Genomic DNA, 24,634 nt, shown 5'->3' on the forward strand with positions numbered 1-24,634 from the left:
TCAGATTGTGGAAGTGGAACATACCACCTCAATTTTTTTCCCTGTAATTTCTATTTTTTTAACCTTTCTGCATAACTTATGTAACTCACTTATTTTAAAGCTTTGTGATAACTCTGATACCCAAGAGATTTTCCCTTTGTCATTTTCCTACTCTTTCAATGTCATTTCTACTCTTGGATGTGAACTATTTGGACATTCTCACTTATTCAAAGAACTGTATAAATCTGTTAAGAATAATTTCTTCTCAAATAAAATATATTGTAGTGACTTTTTTTTTCTTTTGTTTGACTGAACACTACTCCTATGGAAAATCTACTCTTGGCCACCACAGCTATTTATATAAATTTATAACAGAGAAAAATCTGAGACCATGTGCTTCACTTATGTGAACATCATTCCTTTGTATCTCACTACCTTCACTGCTCTTCCTGAGAATGCAGACTTTGACATACTGGTGGTTATAGCTGATCATGGGATTTGTCTACACATTAAGATCCTGTCCTCTCACACATCTTGTCTCCACCATGCCAACCGTAGTCACTTGCAAAAAAATATGATAATAATATGCACAACTCCAACTGGAATCTACACAGAATGACAAATATGGATAAAATAGAGTGACATAATATGGCCTTAGAATCAAACTTGTCTTTAAGGATGGTAAAGCAAACTATTAAAGCATACATTTATTGGTATTCACCAGCAAGCTTGGATTCCTGTCCAGGATGTGAATCAGAGTCGTAAGTTTTGTGCACAAATGCATGTCCTTCCAACTTTCCATGTTACCTTAAGGGAGCCTCAATGGAGTCATTTTTTTAATAGTTACATGAGATACACTTGAAGAATAGAGTAATCATGAAAGCTAATTTCAAGTGTCAGGGCAAATGCCTAGGACAAAAGAAATCAGATTGTTATAAATGTCATGTGGTCTGCCTGATTTGATTATCATTTCAGTTAACTATTGCTGGACACAAAGCATCCTAAAATAACATGGCTTAGCATAGGGGCACCTGGGTGGCTCAGTTGGTTAAGTATCTGCCTTCAGCTCAGGTCATGATTCCAGGGCCCTGGGATAGAGCCCTACATCAGGCTCTGTGCTCAGCGGGGAGTCTGTTTCTCCCTCTCCTTCTGTCCCCTCCACACTCGTGCGCTCGCTCTCTCTCTAGCTTGCTCTCTTTCTCTCAAGTAAATAAATATAATCTTAAAAAATGGCTAGTATAATGTCTTTATTATTGAAAGGGATTATAGGGTAGGCAGTTGTTCTGATCTCTGCAGGGCTCCTCATGAGTCTGAAGTCAGTTGTGACTCTCTACCTTGTGTTTCTAAGGCTGATCCATGAGGTGTGTGTCTGTAGTGCTCTTCCGTCTTGAAACAGTTTATGTCATTTTATTCCTTTCATATATGCAGGCAATCTAGTTACCAAATAAATAAGTTTATCAAATGTGAATTGTCTTCATTTGATTCCACTATTATAATATTCACATGTGAATCTTTGCTTTTTCACAGTTGGAAGGGAGCTCTCCCATCCCAATAGGTGTGACTCACCTACCTGTGCTCCAGGTCTGACCCTGAGTCATGCCCCATTAGAATTTTTATATTCTAATGAATTTACTGGAGCATTATTGCATGTGATAAACTGTACATATTTAAAGTATACAACTTTGGGAATTGAAAGATTCATTGAAAACTCATGGGTACGTACTGCCTGATTCCATTTCCATGGAGCTCATGAAGGTACACAATAAGCTCTCGCTACTTCATTATGCAATTGTTAGTGTGTAATCCCTCCAGCCTTCATTATCTTCTGAACACAATGTGGAATCATAAACATAACTTCAAGGGATGTTGTGAGGCAAGATTAAATGTGTGAAAATACTTGGTGGGTCCAAAGAATATTCAAGACTAAGGGTGTATGTATGTAAATGGATACCTATTCATGTACATATTTATTTCAAGAAAAGACACTCACATGCATGGATATACAAGGACAAGGCTCATAACCCTCCTTATAACTCATAGTAATTTACCTATTGTGTTGAAAGAAAGCTTTAGAGAAATGTGAAGGGTAAAGAAATGAAAAGAATGAGCACGTGCTTTCATGTGGAATGCTGGAAATGTAGAAATTTAGGGAAAACAATGAGAGAACAGGTGGCCTTAATTTTCATAATAGATCTCTTTTCCTATGTAAGTGCCCAGAGGCCTCAAAGACAGAACCACATTGACATTTATACAAGGAGAACTTCTTTGTACCAGCTCCTAAGGCTGAATATCTCCAAACTGACTAGATTTTTCTACTACTTAAGAAAGGTTTTCAACACAAAATGTTCTTACCTAAGGAAGCTAAGTGAATTATTTGAGAGGCTTAAATTCAGTTTCTTCAAAGAAAATTTTACTAGAAATGTCTCTGTCACATTCTTATTGGTGCTATCACCATTTACCATATGAGGCTTAATAGAAACAAATTTATACTCTTCCAGTCCTGGAGGTCAATGCCAAAAATGAGTCTCTTTGGACTAAAATCAGGCAGAACACAGAGAGTGTGAATTCCTGCCTGGTTACATGATTCTGGGTCACAGTTAATTCTCCACAAAAATGAATGTCCTTCCAAACTCTTCTTGGTACCTGAAAAGGATCATTAGAGTCACTCTTTTTCTTTAAGATTTATTTATTTATTTGAGAGAGAAAGAGAGAGAGCAAGAAATGGGGACAGGGCAGAAGGAGAGGGAGAGAGAACCTCCAGCAGACTCCTAGCTGAGCATGGAACCCAAAGTCGGGCTTCATTCCAGGAGCTGGAGATCATGACCTAAGCTGAAACCAAGAGTTGGAAGCTCAACTGAACCCACCACTCAGATGCCCCTAGGGTCACATTTCAAGTTATTCAAAAAAAGCTTGAAAAACACACGATTATGAATGTTGCTGCATAACAAGCCATCTTGGAAGCAAATGTGTTGCTATAATGTCTTTAGTATCAAATGGAATTGTATGGTGATGAGTTGTTCTAATCTCTGTTCATTTCCTCAAGAGTCTTGAGTCTGCTGTATGTCAGCTAGGGGAGCTCTGCTGATCTCTCCAGGGCATTCTAATATAATTGGGGGCTGGCTAGCTAGTTGTGGCTGATCCAGGGTGGCCTTGGCTTGGACAACTGGGCTCTGCTCCACATGTCCTCACTTCCTTCACCATGTGGTTAGAAGACTGGAACCTTAGTTCCCACCCCTTGACCTCCTGGAATGGGAGAGAGGCTGGAGATGGAGTCTGATCACCAATGGCCAATGATTTAATCAACCATGTCTATATCATGAAGCTTTCATGAAACACAAACAAATAATTCAGAGAGCTTCCAGACTGGTGAACACATGGGGACTGTTACAGTGGCATACTTGAAGAAGGCATGGAAGCTCCATTTCCTTTCCTCATACCTTGTCTTATGCATCTCTTCCATCTGACATCATCCCTACCCTGAGGCAGCAAGGCTTAGAGGGCAATACTCAAGAGGGATGCATAAAACTGAGCACGCACAAGGTCACCTACTGAATCCTCATTTGAGCACTTAAGGTCAGACCTGAGATGAGCATGAGGATTCCTCATAGAGAAGGTTTAAAAACAACCCTACCTGACTCAAACACGGAACCACAGCCTTTGTACTCAAAGATTGGTTCACAGACCAGGACTGTTGGCATCTGTAGCAACCGGGAAACAGCGACAATTACAGGATCTCTAACCCTATGTCCTCCCGAATCAAAATCAGAATTTGAAAGAAAAAAAAAAGAATTTTAACAGGATTCTTAAGTAAGTGATTCAAACACATGTTAATGTTGGAGAAGTTCTGGTTTAGAATAGTGTTTCACAACCTCTCCACTGTTGACATTTGTGCTGGATAATACATTATGGTGGGGATCATCCTGTGCATTGTGGTTTATGGGGCAGCATCCCTGGGCTCAATCTAGTAGGTGCCAGCAACACCTCCCTAGTTATGACAACCAAAGATTTCTCCACATCTTTTCAAGTGCTGTCTGGAGGCAAAATCGCCCTGGTTGAGAATCAATGATCTGGAGCATGAGAACTGGAAATATCATGATCGAGTTTAAGTCAAAGCCCATCCTTCCCTCAGATCATAACTCTGGGGAGATCATTTCACACTTCTGAAACTCACTTTTACAAATGTGGATTAAGGTTCATTACAGCACAAACCTTACAGAGTGGACTCTTATAAAAACGAAATAAAATAATCTGTTTAGGATCCTAGCTCAGTCTACAATGTATAAAACGATCCAATATCTTATAATTAATAAACTTTTTAAAATAGAGCACTAAATGGCAGTTCTGAATTTGTGTCATCAGCATGAATCACATGATTGATTAGTCAAAAGCATCATGAAGACAAGGGCACAATATCCATATGTTTATAGCAAATTAACACACCCCTCTCTCTTGTTGAAGAGGGGAATAGCAATTTTCTAGAGATATCAGGAGACTTTCTGTGCCATAAGACAATGCTTTGGAGGTCCATGAGACCTGTTTAAGGAGGTTCCTCAGTCTTAGATTCAGAGAAAACATGAACTCAAAATTGAGATAAGGTACAAAGAGGTTAGAGTTCTGGAAGGCAGGCAAGATCATGGATAAGAAGTAATAAAAACTAGATTCACCTGATTTCTAATCTGTTCTCCTGGGAACAGAGAATTGGCAGGAAAAAAAATTCCTTCCTGTCCAGACCAGTGGTCCACAGGGAAATAATACACTCAGAGGTCGGAGTAACAATAGAAACAGCACTTTATGACCAGACACAGGGAGCTGTAAATATCTTCTCCACTGCAGTCCCTTACCATGGTGCATCCTTGTGCAGAACAGGACATGGTTGCTGCTTTTGGGTTCCCAAATCTGGCTGGGGACCCATGCTTCACTGCTTCCTGCTGTCCTGTCTGGAAACGGAGCTTTGGTTTCTGGCATCAACAATCCAGGGATGAATTTGGACCTCCATATGGACGCTTTCATCTTACAGACCCCACCCAGGTGAGTCTGAGAGCTCAGCAGGTATTTCAGGAAAGTATCAGAGAGAGTGGAACCTGAGAACCTTTACCTGAGGTCACCTGAGAGCCCAGGCAGGCTATCCCAGAGCCAAGGTTTTACATGTTTGTTTGCTGGGTTGACTACTAGGTTTAAAAATAATTTATTTAACATATTTTATTTTTTGAAGGATTTCTTTAATTGTTTGAGAGAGAGAGAGAGAGAGAGAGAGCTTGATGGAGGGGGAGAGGGAGAAGCAGATTACTCACTGAGCAGGGAGCCCAATGTGGGACTCAATCCCAGGACTCTGTGATCATGACCTAAGCTGAAGGCAGGCGCTTAACCGACTGAGCCACCCAGGTGCCCTACTGAATATATTTTAAAAAGAAGTGTTCGTGGGACTCAGCATTACACAGATCATGTTTACAATACATTGTGGAATGAAAATCCAGTTGGGTGAGACAGAGGAAGGACTAGGGAGCATAAAGTGCTTCCAGTGAAATTAGAACATATTCAATACGTTTTTGCAGCTGAGGGAGTAGGAAAACAGAGTATTAGGCTTGGAGGTGTAAGAAGGGAGCAAGAACATTTTTAAAAACTGTTTCAGATGGGGTATACTTAGCTTGTTCTGTATTTATTAGAAGGATCCAGGCCCAAGGAGGGTAATACTACTTTGTGACAGCTGTTTTTGAGACACAGATTACACAGTATCATGTTTCCCATTTGTATTCACATGGGAAAAAAATGTACCTAATATGCATTAAGGGATATGCCAAGGAGGTTCACTTTGCCACTATTTTTTTTAATTTAAATTCAATTAGCCAAGGGATAGTACATCATCAGTTATTTTTTTCAATTCTTTTCTTATTATGTTTGATTCATGTTCAATGATTCATTGATTGTTCAATGATTCATTAGTTGCGTACAACACCCAGTGCTCATCAACACATGTGTCCTCCTTAATAACCAACAGTGGTTACCCTATCCCTCCACCCGCCTCCCTTCTATAACCCTCAGTTTGTTTTCCAGAGTCCAGAGTCTGTCATGGTTTGTCTCCGCCTCTGATTTCTTCCCATTCAGTTTTCCCTCCCTTCCTGTGTGGTCCTCTGTGCTATTCCTTATGTTCCACGTATGAGTGAAACCATACAATACTTGTCTTTCTCTGCTCGACTTATTTCACTTAGCATAATGCCCTCCAGTTCCATCCATGTCGATGCAAATGGTGGGTATTCATCCTTTCTGATGGCTGAGTCATATTCCATTGTATATATGGACCACATATTCCTGTTGTGTTTTTTTTTTCCAATCTTTCAGCAAATAATTGTTATTTTGCCAGTTTTGCTACTTGCCATTTTTCTTTTTTATGTATGTGTAGATGTATTTATTTAGAATGTGTGAGAGTGTATAAATTTTGTGTAGTAAAGTCTGTGAGTTAGTCATAAAATATTCCTCCCACTGCTTTTTCTAGGTTTTTTTTTCTGAAAGAATTGATCTCTCACCTTAATATTCTTCAGTTGTGAATACCTGCCTTCCAAAAAATGAAAGTGAATATTCTTCTGCATACTTACTGCTCATAAATCACCCTTTATACATATTTCCAAGTGGTTCTCATGTCTCTATATTCCCTATTATTCCTATTGGATCTATTTCTAAAATAGAAATGTCATCACTTGGAAGAGATTCTTCTTGTTATGTTTGACCACGAATCACAATTACCTTCCATAAGCACACTTGTCCCATGTCTCCTTATGTGAGATGAAACTAAAACTTTAGATACGCTTCTCTCCACACTAAAAGACATTTTCAAATTCTTTATTCCTGAGTCCATTATAATGGGACCTAATTCCAGATTCATTCAATACAATGAAAAGAGCATCTACTGTGTGCCAAAAATTTATAATTTTTATAATAATACATTATGTATTATACCCTTTATTTAAGTTCTTGGTAGAATTTTATTATTAATCCGTGTTGATTTTGTGGAATTACTGCTCCTACAGTTCGTGTTTCAGTTAGTTCTTTAAACTCCCTTCAATTTTATTGAATATGGTTGTACTGAAACTGCTTTCTTTAACCTTGCTATAGCTCCTCTGTCATTCTTTGTATTTCATAATGTCTCATTTTCTTGAATTTGTTCCGATATAAGTGAATATACATCCACACCCATAAAGAAAAAGATGAGCAGCTCAGGTGAAGTCCCTGCACCTTTGGTCCTTATGTTGGAGTGACAGACAAGAGCACAATGAGATAAATGTGAGTATGAGATAATGTCCTCAGATAAGTCACATAAAGAGTACCCAGAGTTAGAGGATAGATTGCCATGGGGTGTCTAGGATTTTACAAAGTCTGGGGAGGTCTTTGCATGCGGGACAGGGAATAGAACTGTGAGCAGTTGTGCTCCTGACTCTTGTCAAGAAAGTGACTAAAACCCAAAGCCTAAGAATGACAAATAAGCACAAAAAGATGTCACATAAGAAAAGTGATAAATGGACTCCCCTCATTCTCTATTGGACTAAACAAAAACCAGTCAGTCAAATAAATATGGAAAAGGTACAGGAAAAACAAGTCTTCTGCTTTTTGCTATCTGGTAATAAAAACGCCTAATTTTGTGGAGTGTTGATTATTCTCTACTCATTTTTTTCTTGTGATGTTCAATCTTTAAGGTGTTTCACCACAAAGATGTCACTCCCATTTTCTTTTGGTCAATTTACTTTTACTCTTTTACTTACTTAGCTAGATATAAATGGGATGTAACCAGAACTGGATGCCACCAGCACCAAGGAAGCTTTCCTTCCTTACAGTCTCTCTCAGGACAACTGAGCTCATTAGATCATTTTACTCTTTATATCCATCTCATTTCTCCCTCCCTCCATCTCTCTCTCTGTTTATTGAACACAATTATTTATGTTTCATTAGACACAGAACAAAATGTATCCATTTCAAAATGGAGCCTCAAGACAATTTGACCCTGGGAGACTATGAATAGGAATTTCTGGGTACTATTTCTACAGTTCTTATGGGAAAGGCAATATGATGAGTATGCGTTCGTATCCTAAACAGTGCATTGGAGCAAGCGTGGGGTGGAAGGTGAAAAGACATAGAGTAACACACACCAGGAGGAAATAGTGTACTGTGTTGTGTGTATATGGTATTGTGTGTATGTGTGCATGTGTATGTGTGCGTTCGCATGTGTGCAAGAACACCTTGATGAGTGAGTGCAGTCCTCAGAGCAGGGATACATGGATTCCTCTATTCCAAGGTGACCCTTATAATACACAAGCTAAACTCAGTCAACAGATGATACTGGGGGGGGGTGTCAATGGACAGGACGCTATTGCAACCAGATCATAAAGTGCAAGACGTACATAGTGTGGATGAGGAAGTCCCTGTGTCTTGACATTTAAGCAGCTATGAGGCCACTTGATTCTATGAAATTCACTGCCACCACCTCTCATCTCTCTCTATCTCTCTCTTGTCCATTCCCCTCAACACACTGGCTCCCTTCTGACCCTTGATTTTCTGACAGAAGCACTTCCTCAAGACCTTTTGCCAGTTGTTCCCTCTAACAGGTAGACCTCCCATCATGTACACTCTCTTCCATGAGGTGTTTGTTCAAATGTCACCTTCTTAGCCAACCTTGACTGAACACCCAATATAACACCTGACACATTCTCTCCCTTAACCTGCTTCTGATAGGTTCATATCATCTGTCCTCATTTCATGATTATTTAATCTTTATATATGCTTCTATCCTATCACCATCATTGAATTATAGGGACTATTGCTTTTCAGCACTCTCTACTTTATGACTAGAAATTTCTGAAACATGGTTGACATTCTAGATGTCCTCAAATGCATGAAATAATTTCTTATTAAAACTGTTTAATATCTGACCTGTTGGGGAACATCTTATGCTGTGATGGAAATTCCTAATCAGAGAGGAACTGGGGATCCTCCTAAAGGGCCCAGATCCACTCACAAAATATTGAAATTAATTTCCTGACTGGAAAATATACATTGTAGCATTCAACAATGTGAACAATGCCCATTTCTGTCAAAATTAATCATGTTATTCCCCCCTGTAGTGGTAGTCACCTCCACCAATGGACACAAGAAACAATACAGGAATTTCAAAATTTCTTCTTCTGGGATTTTCAGAGGACCCAGAACTGCAGCCCCTCCTATTTGGGCTTTTCCTCTCCATGTACCTGATCACTGTGTTTGGAAACCTGCTCCTCATCCTGGCCGTCAGCTCTGACTCTCACCTCCACACCCCCATGTACTTCTTCCTGGCCAACCTGTCCTTTGTAGACATCTGTTTCACCTCCACCACCATCCCCAAGATGCTACTGAACATCCAGACTCAGAGCCAAGACATCACTTACAAAGGCTGCCTCAGCCAGATGTATTTTTTCCTACTCTTTTCAGGATTAGATGTCTTTCTCCTGACTGTGATGGCCTATGACCGGTTTGTGGCCATCTGTCACCCCTTGCACTACATGGTCATCATGAACCCCCGGCTGTGTGGACTGCTGGTTCTAGTGACCTGGATCATAAGTCTCCTGCACTCCTTGTTAGAAAGCTTAATGGTGCTGCGGCTGTCCTTCTGTACAGAGATGCAAATCCCCCACTTTTTCTGTGAACTCAATCAGATGATCCAACTTGCCTGTTCCGATACTTTTCTTAATAACATGGTGATGTATTTTGCAGCTGTGTTGCTGGGTGGTGCTCCCCTGTATGGGGTCATTTACTCCTACTCTAAGATAGTTTCCTCCATCCTTGGGATCTCATCAGCTCAGGGCAAGAACAAAGCATTTTCCACCTGTGCATCTCACCTCTCCGTTGTCTCCTTATTTTATTGTACGGGCCTAGGAGTGTACCTTAGCTCTGCTGTTACCCAGAGCTCCTACTCAAGTGCAGTGGCCTCGGTGATGTATACAGTTGTCACCCCCATGCTGAACCCCTTCATCTACAGCCTGAGGAACAAAGACATAAAGGGGGCTCTGATGAGATTCTCTGGGATGACAGTTCTAAAAGGGACAATTGTGCTGAGGCTGAAGAAGTGCCCGTGATTTCAGGTCCCAATACCTTTGAGTCTCAAGTTGTGATTTTTTATGCAGAGTGTAGAAGTAGAGCTTGCTTCCTTAATTTATTTCCTGTAATTTCTGCTTTTTATTTGAATGTCTTATACAATACACATAACTTATCTTATTAAGCTTTGTGATATCTCTGATATCCAAGAGATTTTCCCTTTGTCATTTTCCTACTGTCTTCATGTCGTTCCTAAACATGGGTGTGAAATATGCGGACATTCTCACTTATTCAAAGGACTATATGAATGTGTTAAGAATAATTTCTTCTCAAATAAAATATATCACAGTGACTATTTTTTCTTTTAATTGACTGAATACTACTCCTGTGAAAAATCTACTCTTGGCCGCCACAGCTATTTATGTAAGTTTATAACAGGGAAAAGTCTGAAAGACCTTGCTTAATCATTGTGAACATCATTCCTTTGTATCTCACTACCTTCACTGCTCTTCCTGAGAATGCAGACTTTGATGTACTGGTGGTTATAGCTGACCATGAGGATTTTTCTACACATTAGGATCCTGTTGTTTCACAGCTTGTGTCCACCATGCCTCCCATAGTCACTGGCAAAAATATGATAATAAAATACATGCCTCCAGTGGAATTTACATACAAAGAGAAATATGGAAAAAAGTAGATTGACATAATATGGCCCTAGTTCAAACTTGGCCTAAGGATGTTGAAGCAAAATATGAGATCATACATCTATTGCGATGCAAAATATTCCTCCCTCAGGCACTTCATCTACTCATTGAATCATGGAATATCAGGTCCATTTGTAAGGTGTATTCATTAAGATGAAAGACTGGTGGCATTTTTGGGGTTTTATTACATTATTTTCTGGTTGAAAATTTCCAGTGTTACATGCAAATATGATTCCTTCTGTTTTGTTAAATGAAATATCTCCCAGTATGTGAAATTCTGCCATAACCTTTAAAGAGGCAGCAGATGAACAATATCAGTATCATCCATTATATATGATCCTCATAACCACAGGATGACTCACCAGCAAGCCTGGGCTCCTGTCCAGGTGTGATTCAGAGTCACAAGTTGTGGGCACACATGCATGTCCTTCTGACCTTTCCATGTTACCTCAAAGGGGCCTCAATGGAGATGACTCCATTGTAACACAGTTACGTGAAATAAACTTGAAGAACACAGTAATCATGAACGCTACCTTAAATTATCAGAATAAACCCCTAGAAAAAAATCAGATTATTACAAATGTTGTAAGTTCTGCCTAACTTGATTATTATATCAGTTAGCCATTGCTACATACAAAGTACCCTAAAATAAAATGGCTTAGTATAATGTCTTTATTATTGAAGGGGAGTTTAGGGCAGGGAGTTGTTATGCTCTCTGCAGGGCTCCTCATGAGTCCTAGGTCAAGTGGGAATCTCTACAGTGTGTTACTAAAGCTGATCCATGAGGTGTGTGACTGTAGAGCTCTTCTGTCTTAAAACAATTTATGTCATTTTATTCCTTTTTTATATGTAGGTAATCTTCTAGTTACAAAATAAATGAGTTTATCAAATGTGAATTTTATTAATTTAATTCCACTATTTTAATATCCACCTGTGAACCTTTGCTTCTTCACCGTTGGGCGAGAGCTCTCCCACCCCAATAGGTGTGACTCAGCTACCTGGGCTCCAGATCTGACTCTGAGTCATGCACCACTAGAATTTTTAAATTCTAATTAACTTATTGGAGCATTATTACATGTGATAAACTGTACACATTTGAAGTGTACAACTTTAAGAATTGAAAAAGTCATTAAATCATGAAGATATGATTCCATTTCCATAGAATGCCAGAAGGTGCACAATAAGTTCTAATTGATTTGTTATGCAATTGTTAGGGTGTAATCCCTCCAGCCTTCATTTCCTTCTGAACACAATGTGGAGTCATAAAAATAACTTCATGGAATGTTGTGAGGAAAGATGAAATGTGGGGAATTTCTTTGTGGGACAAAGAATGTTCAAGAGTAGGGGCACTTGGGTGGCTCAGTCGTTAAGCGTCTGCCTTCAGCTCAGCACCTGATCCCAGCATTCTGGGATCGAACCCTTCATCAGGCTCCTCCACTGGGAGCCTGCTTCTTCCTCTCCCACTCCCCCTGCTGTGTTCCCTCTCTAGCTGGCTGTCTCTCTGTGTGTCAAATAAATAAATAAAATCTTTAAAAAGTAAAATAAATGACATACAAGAAACTCAACAGATATAAAATGTGCAATATTCTGTATTAAAGTAATCATGCAAAAATTAAGAGTACATACTGCATGAGTCCATTTATATATAATCAAAAAAGTGCACAAAAGGTTTAAATATTTGTTATATAATTGTTAAAAAATGTAATCAATCTGAAACTTCTGTCTCCTTATCTCTAATGCTGGTGGATGTTGTTAGAAATAAATACAGTGTTGGAAATAGTTGGTGAGTCCAAGAAGTCTTTGCAGTACTCCTTAGTATATGAACATGTATGTATGTGTGCATTACTTCCTACAAATAGATTCTTACACATGCATGTACAATGCAGACTCAATAATCCCATCTCTTATGTCGAAAGGAAATCTGAAAGAAATTTGGAGAGGATACAAATAAAAGAATTAATGTTTGAAATAGCATGAAATTAAAAGAATATAGATATTTAGACTCAAAGACTTAAAGTGGGATGGGCAAACATAAATTTAGTTATGAATTCCCTTTTTAAATCTCAAAACAAAGGGCACGAAGTCAGAATTTATATTTTAAAAAAGAGAATTTAGCGACACCTGGGTGGCTCAGATGGTTAAGCATCTGCCTTTGGTTCATGTCATGATCCCAGGGTCCTGGGATCAAGCCCCATTGGGCTCCCTGCTCAGCGGGGAGTCTGCTCCTCCCTTTCCCTCTGCCTGCTGCTCCCCCTGCTTGTACTCTCTCTGTGTCAAATAAATAAATAAAATCTTTTAAAAAATTAAAAAATAAAGAAAGAGAATTTATATTTAAATCTAAAGTCACAGGTTATCTGGCTGGCTTGGTCAGTGGATCAAGCAACTCTTCTTTTTTTCTTTTAATATTTTATTCTTAAGGGATCTCTACAACAGTGTGGGGCTGAAACCCCCAATCCTGAGATCAAAAGTCACCCACTCCACCAAGGAGCCAGCCAGACAGCCAGACAGCTAGAGCAGGCAACTCTTGATCTTCGGGCCATGAGTTCAAGCCCTTCATTGGGTGTACACATTACCTTATTTTTTTAATAATAATTTTTTATTGTGTTATGTTAGTCACCAAACAGTATATCTTTAGTTTTTGATGTAGTGTTCCATGATTCATTGTTTGCGTATAACACCCAGTGCACCATGCAATATGTGCCCTCCTTAATACCCATCACCAGCCTATCCCATTCCCCCATCCTCTTCCCCTCTGAAGCCCTCAGTTTGTTTCCCAGAGTCCATAGTCTCTCATGATTCAATTTACTTTAAAAATAAATAAAAGGGGCACTTGGTTAGCTCAGTCAGTTAAGGATCCGACCCTTGATTTTGTCCTAGCATGAACTCAGGGCATGGATTCAAGCACCATGTCAGCTCCATGCTCAGTGGTGAGTCTGCTTAAGGATTCTCTCTCCCTCTCCCTCTGCCTTTCCCCTGGCTCACTAATGAGTGCACTCTCTTTCTTTCCTAAGTAAATAAATAAACAAACAAACATTTAATTACATAAGTAAATAAGTAAGTAAGTCACATTTACATTTTAGCAATGGAGAATTCACTTTCCCCATTCCATTTCAGCAACTGAGCAGAAGCTTCGAATTGACTTTTTTTTTTTCCAGTTAAGGAGACATTTCAACACAAAATGCCTTTGCCCAAGAGGAAAGAAATGAATTGAGAAATCAAATTCATTTTCCTCCAAAACAATTATATTGGATAGATGTCTCTATTACACTCCTAATTCTGCATTAACAAATTACCTCACGAGAGGCTTGAAAGAAACAAATTTAGGCTCTTACTGTTTAAGAGGTCAGAAGCCTGAAATAAGTCTCAGTGGGCTAAAATCAAGATGTCTACAGCACCTGGTTGCTTCTGGATGCTCCAGGAGAAAATGTTTTCTTTCTTATTGCAGTTTCTAGTGACAACAATCATTCTTTGGCTCATTGTCCTTTCTCCATCTTGAAAGCCAGAGACTTGGTATCTTCACATCTCTCTGATCCAACTATTCTGCCCTTCTCTCCCACATTCAGAGGATGATGGTGATTATGTTAGTTCCACTTGCATAATCTTGGCCAATCTTAGTTTAACATTAGCTGATTAGCAGCCTTATTCTATTTGCTACCTTAATCTCCCTCTTCCTATAAAAAATAATGTAGTCAAATTTTCTATGTATTATCATGTGAACGACATGAAGAGGCTCTTATTCTGCCTACTAGAAAGTCTTTTCCAAAAGTATTTTTTTGTGCCACTCAAGGGTCCTTATATAAAAGAAACAGGCACAGAATTTATCACAGCCCTTAGAATGTCTCTATACACTAGTCATTCAAAATGTTACGCAAATGTGACCTTTGTGTGTGTGTGTGTGTGTGTGTGTGTGTGTGTGTGTGTGTGTGTGTGTGTGTGTGTGAAGAAAACCTAAAACCACCTGTACCTTACTTGATAGCAGAATGACAGTCTTGCTACTCAAAGAGTGGTCCACAGACCACAACCTGCAGCACCGACATCACTCAGGAGCTTGTTAGAAATGCTGAACTCCTGGGCCCACCAGCATCTTCAAAAGCAGAATCTGCATTTGAGCTAGAATCCTAGGTGATTCACATGCACTTTGAAGTTGGAGAAGTGCTGGTCTAGAGTACATTTTCTCACACTCTCAATATGACCTTTGAGGGAGGGTCATTATCTGTGTTGGGAGCTGTCCTGCTCAGTGGAGGTGTTTAGCAGCATTACTCAAACATTGCCAGATGTGCCCAGGGGAAAAGAACCACCTCTGGTTCTGAGCACTGGCAGAAAGCTTGAAAACTGGTAGCAACATGAGAGAATGCAATCAACACTCATCCCCTTCTGCAATGATAATTTTGAGAAGCTCACTAAATTCTTCAAGTCCCCATTTCTCCATAGGGAATGGAGTTCACAGCAGTGCTTCCTCCATTCTTGGACTTCTTGAAAAATTAAATCAGGCAATTCGTATAAGGTGCTAACCTTCAATCATAGTGCATAAAAACTAATCATATCTCTTACATTTAACAAATATTTATAGTGACATTTTAGGTCATATTCCTGAACTTGTGATAGAAGTGTGAGATTCCTAACTGTTTTGGCAAAACTGTCATGAAGCCAAGGAGTGCAGGGCCCACTGTTTTACATTAAAAGAACGAACTTTTCATTTTTGTTGAAAAAAGGAAAAGTAACTTCTAGAGATATCAGGGGTATCATCCACAAGTCAATGCTTTGAAGGACCCAAGGGACCTAGTCAGGATTGATTCCTCAGTCTTAAACAGAAAAAACATTCACTCAAGAGTGAGATAAGGGGCTGCGAGGTGAAATCTCTGAAAGGCAGAAGAAGATATAGAAAAGGGGTAAGAAAAACTGACTACTGGGTTATCACTTGTCTCCTAGTAACAGAAATTCAAGAGGGAAAATGTCCTTTCTGTCCACACAAGTGTCCCACAGGGAAAGCATGTGCCTACAGGTGGGAGGAACAGGAGGGAAATGATCCTAATGAGCAGAACGAACCAGCTGTAAATACTCTTCTGTTACAGCCCCACAGCACAGGCAACCTCGGACTGGACAAGACCTGATCATCTCTTGTGCAGTCCTGAGTCTGGATGGGGCACTGGAGTCTGACCCATTCCTGCTCTCTTGGCTGGACACAGAGCTTCATCTTCCATCATCTACCAACCAGACAGGTACTTTGATTTCCAAGTAGAGACCTTCCTCCCAGAGACGCCATCTAGATGAGTTTTACTGCCCAGTAGGGACTGCAGGAGAAGATCAAGAGAATGAAAGTCAAGAGCATTTACCTGAGGTCACCAGAGGGCCAGTCCAGCCCAATCCAGAGCTGAGAGTTTGCTGTGGCTGTTTGCTGGCTTCATTAAGAAATTTATGTTTTATCATTTACGTATTTATGATTCTAAATGTAGAAGTGAATATTGTACTCATAAATGCAAGGTTCAGTGTTAACAACTAAACTGTAACAATGGAAACCCAATTAAAGGGGACATGGGAAGCATAAAAGTAGAACATGAGACCAAGGATCTTTGCAATTAACCAGAGTAGAAATGTCAAGTATTAGCTTTTGAGGGATATACAGTGAAGTGAGGACCTGTCTTTTTATGTTTAAGATGGGACATATTAGACTACATTTCCATACTGTGGAGTAAAATCCAGACAAAATAATTCTCCCCGGTGCATCCCTGCAAGAGGAGTACATGAAACCTACATATCACATACCTCCTCTCTCTTCAGTATTCAAATGAAATTTTTTACATGGATTGTGTGAAAAAAGATATGCTAATGAGCTTCCTTTATAATTACCTCAGTACCTGTGAGCCTGATCATGGTCTGGCTTAGCTCGCCACCCACTTTCTCTGTTGAAAATTGGCTGTGGGAGTCCTTGGTGTTTGCATAGTGGGGTCGGAGTGGTTTTATTCCTGGTTTTGCTTGTTTGTTTGTTTGTTTGTTTGTTTTAACAATAATTTTTATTATGTTATGTTAGTCACCATACAGTACATCATTAGCTTTTGATGTAATGTTCCATGATTCATTGTTTGCATGTAACACCCAGTGCACCATGGATTACATGCCCTCCTTAACACCCATCACCAGCCTATCCCATTCTCCCACCCCCCTTCCCTCTGAAGCCCTCAGTTTGTTTCCCAGAGTCCATAGTCTCTCATGGTTCATTCCCCCTTCTTTTTAACCCCCCCTTCATTCTTCCCTTCCTTCTCCTGCCAATCTTCCTGCTATTTCTTATGTTCCATAAATGAGTGAAACTGTATGATAATTGTCTTTCTCTGCTTGCCTTATTTCACTCAGCATAATCTCCTCCAGTCCTGTCCATGTTGCTGCAAATGTTGGGTAATCGTTCTTTCTGATGGCTGAATAATCCATTTTATATATGTTTTTTTTTCTTTGCAATCTTTCAGCAAAGCATTGCTGTTTATTTCACCAATTTAGCTACTTGCTATTTTGCTTTTTTATGTATATGTAGACGTATTTTTTAGCATGTGTGAGAGTGTATAAATTTTGTTTGGAAAAGTCTCTGAAAAAAATGAAAGTCTATGTAGTTTTGCATACTTATTGCTCACAAATCACCTTTCATACATATTTCCAAATAGTGTTCATGTCTCTGTAGTCCTTATCATTCCTTGTGGCCTTTTATTATTGGATCTGTTTCTAAAATAGAAATGCCATCACTTGGAAAGCATTATTTTTATGTTTGACCAAGAATCACCTTTACCTTCCATAAGCATACCTGTTCCATATCTCTTTATGTGACTTGGAACTAAAACTTTAGATACTGCTTCTCCCCACATTAAAAGACATTTTTAAATTCTTTTCTGTTTGAGTCCATATATAATGAGACCTAATTCCTGATTCATTCAACACAGCTAAAAAAGCAACTGTTCTGTGCCCAAAATTTCTTTTTTTTTAAATAGGAAAGCATGTTTATTATATTGAAGATTGCTAAAATGAATCCTGTACCTAAGGGTAGACAAATTTATTCTATAAATACATATATAAAGATACATAGACATGAGTGTCTAAGAACTTTATGTGTTATACTCTTGTATATAAGGTCTCGGGGAATTTTCTTATTCATGCATGTTGATTTTGTGGAATTACTGCTCCTGTAGATCCTGTTTCAGTTAGTTCTCTAAACTGCCTTCAATTTTATTGAATATAGTTGTACCGAAACTTCTCTCTTTAAAACTGTTTTTATCTCCTCTGTCATTCTATGCATTTCATAATGTCTAATTTTCTTGAATTCATTCCTATATAAGTGCATATACAGCCACACCCATAAAGAAAAAGATGAGCAGCTCAGGTGAAGTCCCTGCACCTTTGGTCCTTATGTCAGAGTGACAGACAAGAGAGCAGTGAGATAATGTGAGTCCAAGATAAGGTCCTCAGATAAGTCACATGAAGAGTATTCAGAGTAACAGAATAGACTGCCACGGGGTGTCTAAGATTTTACAGAGTCTGGGGAGGCCTTTGCATGGTGGACAAGGAACAGAACTGTGAGCAGTTGTGCTCCTGGCTCTTGTCAAGAAAGTGACTAAAACCCAAAGCCTAAGAATGACAAACAAACACAAAAAGATGTCACATAAGAAAAGTGATAAAGGGACCCACCTCATTCTCTATTGGACTAAATGAAGACCAGTGGGTCAAATAGATATGGAAAAAGGCACAGGAAAAACAAGTCTTCTGCTTTTTGCAATCTGGTAATAAAAATGCCTAATCTTTGAAGTGTTGGTTTATTCTCTTTACTCATTTTTCTCTTGTGATGTTCAGTCTTTAAGGTGTTTCAAAATAAAGATGTCACTACTGTTGTTTTTTGGACAATTTATTTTTGCTCTTTTATTAATTTTGCTAGATATAAATGGGATGTAACCAGGACTGGATGCCACCAGCACCAAGGAAGATTTCCTTCCTTACAGTCTCTCAGGACAACTGAGCTCATTAGATCATTTTACTCTTTATGTCCATCTCATTTCTCCCTCCCTCCATCTCTCTCTCTCTCTTTATTGAACACAATTATTTATGATTCTTTACACACAGGTCAAAAAGTGTCCATTCCCAAATGGAGCCCAAAGATTATTTGACCCTGAGAGGCTAGAAATAGGAATTTCTGGGTACTATTTCTACATTCCTCATAGGAAAGGTAATATAATGTGTAGGCATTCATATCCTAAGCAGTGTATTAGGGCAGGTGGGGGGTGGGGCAAGAAAGACATAGAATAACACACACTGGGTGGACATGGTGTGCTGTTTTCTGTGTATGTGGCAGTGTGCATGTGTGTGTGTGTGCACATGTGTGCATGTGTGTGGGGGGACCATGAAGAGTGAGAGCATTCCTCAGAGCAGGGATACCTAGGCTCCTCTATTACAAGTTTACCCTTATAATACACAAGCCGAACTAAGTCAACAGATGATACTAAGGAGGGATGTTCAATTGACAGATTCATAAAGTGCAAGAGGTACATAGTGTGGACGAGGAAGTCTCCGTGTCTTAAACTTTAAGCAGCTATGAGGCCACATGGTTCTACAAAATTCACTGCCACCACCTGTCGTCACTCTCTTATGACCAATCCGCTCACCACACTGGCTTCCTCCTGAGCCTTGATTTTCTGAACAGAAACAGGTCCTTGGGTCCTTTGCACTGACTATTCACTCTGACGGGAAAACCTCCTGTCTTCCACCCTCTCTTCCATGAGTTCCCTGTTCAAATGTCACCTTCTTAGCCAGTCTTGACTGAACACCCAACATAACACCCCACCCCCCTACTGTCTCCTTTAACATGCTTCTGTTTTTTTTTTTTCCATGACATCTATCTCCATCTCACGATTATTTAGTCTTTACATTTGCTTCTATCCTATCACCATCATTGAATTTTAGGGACTATTGTTTTTCAGCACCTTCTACGTTATGACTAGAAATTTCTGAAACATGGTTGACACTAGATTTCCTCAAATGCATGAAATAATTTCTTATTAAAACTGTATAATCCTTGACCTGTTGGGGAACATCTTATGTTTGGATGAAAATTCCCAATCAGAGAGGAACTGGGGATCCTCTCAAGAAGCCCAGATCCGTTCACAAAATATTGAAATTAATTTCCTGACTGGAAAATATACATTGTAGCATTCCACAATGTGAGAAATGCCCATTTCTGTCGAAATTAATCATCTTATTCCCCCCTGTAGTGGTAGTCACCTCCACCAATGGAAACAAGAAACAATACAGGAATTTCAAAGTTTCTTCTTCTGGGATTTTCAGAGGACCCAGAACTGCAGCCCCTCCTATTTGGGCTTTTCCTCTCCATGTACCTGATCACTGTGCTTGGAAACCTGCTCCTCATCCTGGCCGTCAGCTCTGACTCCCACCTCCACACCCCCATGTACTTCTTCCTTGCCAACCTGTCCTTTGCAGACATCTGTTTCATCTCCACCACCATCCCTAAGATGCTGTGGAACATCCAGACGCAGAGCAAAGTCATCACTTACGAAGGGTGCCTCAGCCAGATGTATTTTTTCATACTCTTTTCAGGACTAGATGTCTATCTCCTGACTGTGATGGCCTATGACCGCTTCCTGGCCATCTGTCACCCCCTGCACTACACAGTCATCATGAACCCCCAGCTCTGTGGACTGCTAGTTCTAGTGACCTGGATCATAAGTCTCCTTCATTCCTTGTTAGAAAGCTTAATGATGCTGCAGCTGTCCTTCTGTACAGAGGTGGAAATCCCCCACTTTTTCTGTGAACTCAATCAGATGATCCAACTTGCCTGTTCTGATACTTTTCTTAATAACATGGTGATGTATTTTGCAGCTGTGTTGTTGGGTGGTGCTCCCCTGTCTGGGGTCCTTTACTCTTATGCTAAAATAGTTTCCTCCATCCTTGGGATCTCATCAGCTCAGGGCAAGTATAAAGCATTTTCCACCTGTACCTCACACTTGTCGGTTGTCTCCTTATTTTATTGTACGAGCCTAGGAGTGTACCTTAGCTCTGCTGCTACCCAGAGCTCCCATTCAAGTGCAGTGGCCTCGGTGATGTATACAGTTGTCACACCTATGCTGAACCCCTTCATCTACAGCCTTAGGAACAAAGAAATAAAGAGGGCTCTGATGAGATTCTCTGGGATGGCAGCTCTAAAAGGGTGAATCATCCTGGGGCTGAAGAACTGCCCTTGACTGCATGGTCCAAAACCTTTGAGTCAGAAGTTGAGAATTTTTATGCAGAGTGTGGAAGTAGAACTTGTTTCCTTAATTTATTTCCTGCTATTTCTATGTTTTTTATTTTGATGTCTCATACAAAATATGTAACTCATTTTATTAAGCTCTGTGTTAACTCTGATATCCAAGATATTTTCCCTTTGTCATTTTCTTATGTCTCAATATCATTCCTGACTTTGGATGTGAAATATTTGGACATTTTCACTTATTCAAAGGACTACATGAATTTGATAAGAATAATTTCTTCTCAAATAAAATATGTCATAGGGAGTATTTTTTCTTTTGATTGACTGAATACTACTCCTATGGAAAATCTACTTTTGGCCACCACAGATGTTTATGTAAGTTTATAACAGAGAAAAATCTGAGACCATGTGCTTCACTCTGGTGAACATCATTCCTTTGTATCTCACTACCTTCACTGCTCTTCCTGGGAATGCAGACTTCAGCATACTGATGGTTTTAGTTGATCATGCAGAGTTTTCTACACATTAGGATCCTGTTGTTACACAGCTTGTGTCCATCATGCCTCCCACTGGCAAAAAAAAAAAAATGATAATAAAATACATGCCTCCAAGTGGAATCTATACAGAAAGACAAATAAGGGGGGAAAATATTGACATAATATGCCCAAATTTGGCCTAAGGATGATGAAACAAAATATTAAGTTATATATTTATTGCTTTGCAAAATATTTCCCTCTCAGGCACTTCGTCTATTCATTGAATGATGGAATATCAGGTCAATTTGTAAGGTGTATTCATTAAGATGAAAGACTGGTGGCATGTTTAGGGTTTTATTAAATTATGTTCTTTTTTTAATAATAATTTTTATTATAGTATGTTAATCTCCATACAGTACATCCCTAGTTTTTGATGTAAAGTTCCATGATTCATTACTTGCATATAACACCTTATGTTCTGGTGCTATTGTAAATGCAATCAATTCCCTGATTTCTCTTTCTTCAGTCTCATTGTTAGTGTATAGAAATGCAACAGATTTCTGTGCATTGATTTTGTATCCTGCCACATTACTGAATTACTGTATGAGTTCTCATAGTTTGGGGGTGGAGTCTTTTGGGTTTTCCGCATAAATCGGCGAAGAGAGAGTTTCACTTCTTTGCTAATTTAAATACTTTTTATTTCTTTCTGTTGTATGATTGCTGTTGCTAGGACTTCTAGGACTATGTTGAACAATAGTGGTGAGAGTGGGCATCCTTGTTGTGTTCCTGATAAGGGAAAGGCTCTCAGCTTTTTCCCATTGAGAATGATATTAGCTGTGGGCTTTTCATAAATGGTTTTTTTATGAAATTGAGGAATGTACCCTCCTACCCTACACTCTGTTGGGTTTAAATCAGGAAGGAATGCTGTATTTTGTGAAATGTTTTTTTTCTGCATCATTTGAGAGGACCTTATGATTCTTGTTTCTTCTCTAATTAACGTGTTCTATCATACTGATTGATTTGAGAATGTTGAACCACCCTTGCATTCCAGGGATGAATCCCACCTGGTCATAATGAATAATCCTTTTAATGTACTATTGGATCTTATTAGCTAGGATCTTGTTGATAATTTTGCTGTCCATATTCACCAGGGTTATTGGTCTGTAATTCTCCTTTTTGATGGGGTCTTTGCCTGGTTTGGGGATCAAGGTAATGCTGGCCTCATAGAAGGAGTTTAGAAATTTTCCTTCTGTTTCTATTTTTTTGAAACAGCTTCGGGAAAATAGGTATTATTACTTCTTTGAATGTTTGGTAGAATTCCCCAGGGAACCCGTCAGGCCCTGGACTGTTGTTTTTGGGGAGGTTTTCTATCACGGCTTCAATCTTATTACTAGATATTGGCCTATTTAGGTTGTCAGTCTCCTCCTGTTTCAGTCTTGGTAGTTTATAGGTTTCCAGGAAGGCATCCATTTCTTCCAGGTTGCTTAATTTATTGGCATATGGTTGTTGATAGTTTTTAATGATTGTTCCTATTTCCTTGGTGTTAGTCATGATCTCTCTCCTCTCATTCATAATTTTATTAATATGGGTCCTTTCCCTTTTCTTTTGGATAAGTCTGGCTAGCGGTTTATCAATCTTATTAATTATTTCAAGGAACCAGCTTCTAGTTTGGTTGATCTGCTCTACTGTATTTCTGTTTTTTAATCATTGATCTCTGCTCTAATCTTAATTAGTTCACTTTTTGTGTGTGGCTTAGGCCTGTCTTCTGCTCCATTTCCAGTTATTTAAGGTGTGAGTATAAGGTCTGTATTTTAGATTTTTCTATTCTTTTGAGTGAGGCTTGGATGGCTATGTATTTCCCCTTTAAGACTGCATTTGCAGCATCCCATAGGTTTTGGACCAATGTGTTTTCATTCTCATTGGTTTTCATAAATTGCTTAGTTCTTATTTGATTTCCTGGTTTATTCAAACATTCCTAAGCAGGATGGTCTTTAGCTTCTGATTTTTCTCCATTTGTTTTTCTTATCATTGAGTTCCAGTTTCAAAGCATTGTGGTTTTGGAATATGCAGAAAATAATCTCAGTCTTTTGGTATTGGTTGAGATCTGTTTTGTGACCCAGAATGTGGTCTGATCTGGAGAAAGTTCCATGTGCATTCAAAAAGAATGAGTAATCTGTTGTTTTAGGGTAGAATGTTCTTTGAGGTCCATCTGGTCCAGTGTGTCATTCTAAGCTCTTATTTCTTTGTTGATTTTCTGCTTGGATGATCTATTGGTTTCTGGTTGAACATTTCCAGTGCTACATACAAATATTATTCCTTCCATTTCTCTAAACAAAATATCTCCCACCCTTCAAAATTTTGCCATAACCTCTAAAGGGGCAGCGAATGAACAATATCAGTATCATCCACCATATATAATCCTTATTATAGCAGGATGACTCACCAGCAAGCTTGGATTCCTGTCCAGGTTGTTATTCAGGTCACAAGTTTTGGGCACACATACGTGCCATTCCCACCTTTCTATGTTACCTCAAAGGGGCCACAATTGAGTCATTTTTAATACATTTACATGAATTAAACTTGAAGAACAGAGTAATCACAAATGCTACCCTCAATGATCAGAATACATGCCTAGATAAAAAGAATTAGATTATTACAAATGCTGTCAGTTCTGCCTGATTTGATTATTATATCAGTTAGTTATTGTTGCATTCAAAACCCCCTAAAATAAAATGTCTTGTACAATGTCTTTATTATGGAAGGGGATTGCAGGGTAGAGAGTTGTTCTGATCTCTGCAGGGCTCCTCACGAGTCCTTAGTCAGGTGTGAATCCATAGATTGTGTTTCTAAGGCTCATCCATGAGGCGTGTGGTTGTAGTGCTCTTCTGTCTTCAAACAATATATGATATTTAACTCCTTTTACGTATGTAGGTTGATCTTCAAGTTTATGAGAAAAAAAGTTTTATCAAATGTGAATTATCTTAATTTAATTCCATTATTTTAATACCCACATGTGAACCCTCGCTTTTTCACAGTTGGACGAGAGCGCTCCCACCATGATAGGTGTGACCCAGCTACCTGTGCTCCAGATCTGACCCTGAGTCATGCACCATAGAATTTTTAAATTCTATTTATTTTATTGGAGCACTATCACATGCAATACTCTACATATTTAAAGTGTACAACAT

General features: G+C 39.1%; 2 protein-coding genes across 2 annotated transcripts; both read left to right on the forward strand.

Moving 5' to 3' along the window:
- Positions 1 to 8,510: 8,510 nt before the first annotated feature.
- Positions 8,511 to 10,073, forward strand: LOC103681609 (olfactory receptor-like protein OLF4). The gene has a single exon (XM_008711182.2). The coding sequence runs from the start codon at positions 9,105 to 9,107 to the stop codon at positions 10,071 to 10,073; it is 969 nt and encodes a 322-aa protein (XP_008709404.1). The 5' UTR covers positions 8,511 to 9,104.
- Positions 10,074 to 20,068: 9,995 nt separating this feature from the next.
- Positions 20,069 to 20,932, forward strand: LOC103681608 (olfactory receptor 7A17-like). Its single transcript, XM_040620918.1, has 2 exons — positions 20,069 to 20,440; positions 20,726 to 20,932. The coding sequence occupies exons 1-2, from the start codon at positions 20,093 to 20,095 to the stop codon at positions 20,930 to 20,932; spliced, it is 555 nt and encodes a 184-aa protein (XP_040476852.1). The 5' UTR covers positions 20,069 to 20,092.
- Positions 20,933 to 24,634: the final 3,702 nt, after the last annotated feature.

Source organism: Ursus maritimus, unplaced genomic scaffold, assembly GCF_017311325.1.
Source record: "Ursus maritimus isolate PB19 unplaced genomic scaffold, ASM1731132v1 scaffold_37, whole genome shotgun sequence".
NCBI lineage: Eukaryota > Metazoa > Chordata > Mammalia > Carnivora > Ursidae > Ursus > Ursus maritimus.

Excerpts from the sequence above, each read along its gene's own strand:
- LOC103681608 (XM_040620918.1), top strand. The coding sequence starts at position 20,093 with ATGTACCTGATCACTGTGCTTGGAAACCTGCTCCTCATCCTGGCCGTC. Across the intron at positions 20,441-20,725 it reads TGCTAGTTCTAGTGACCTGG|TTGTCGGTTGTCTCCTTATT; the intron begins ATCATAAGTCTC and ends TGTACCTCACAC.
- LOC103681609 (XM_008711182.2), top strand. The coding sequence starts at position 9,105 with ATGGACACAAGAAACAATACAGGAATTTCAAAATTTCTTCTTCTGGGA.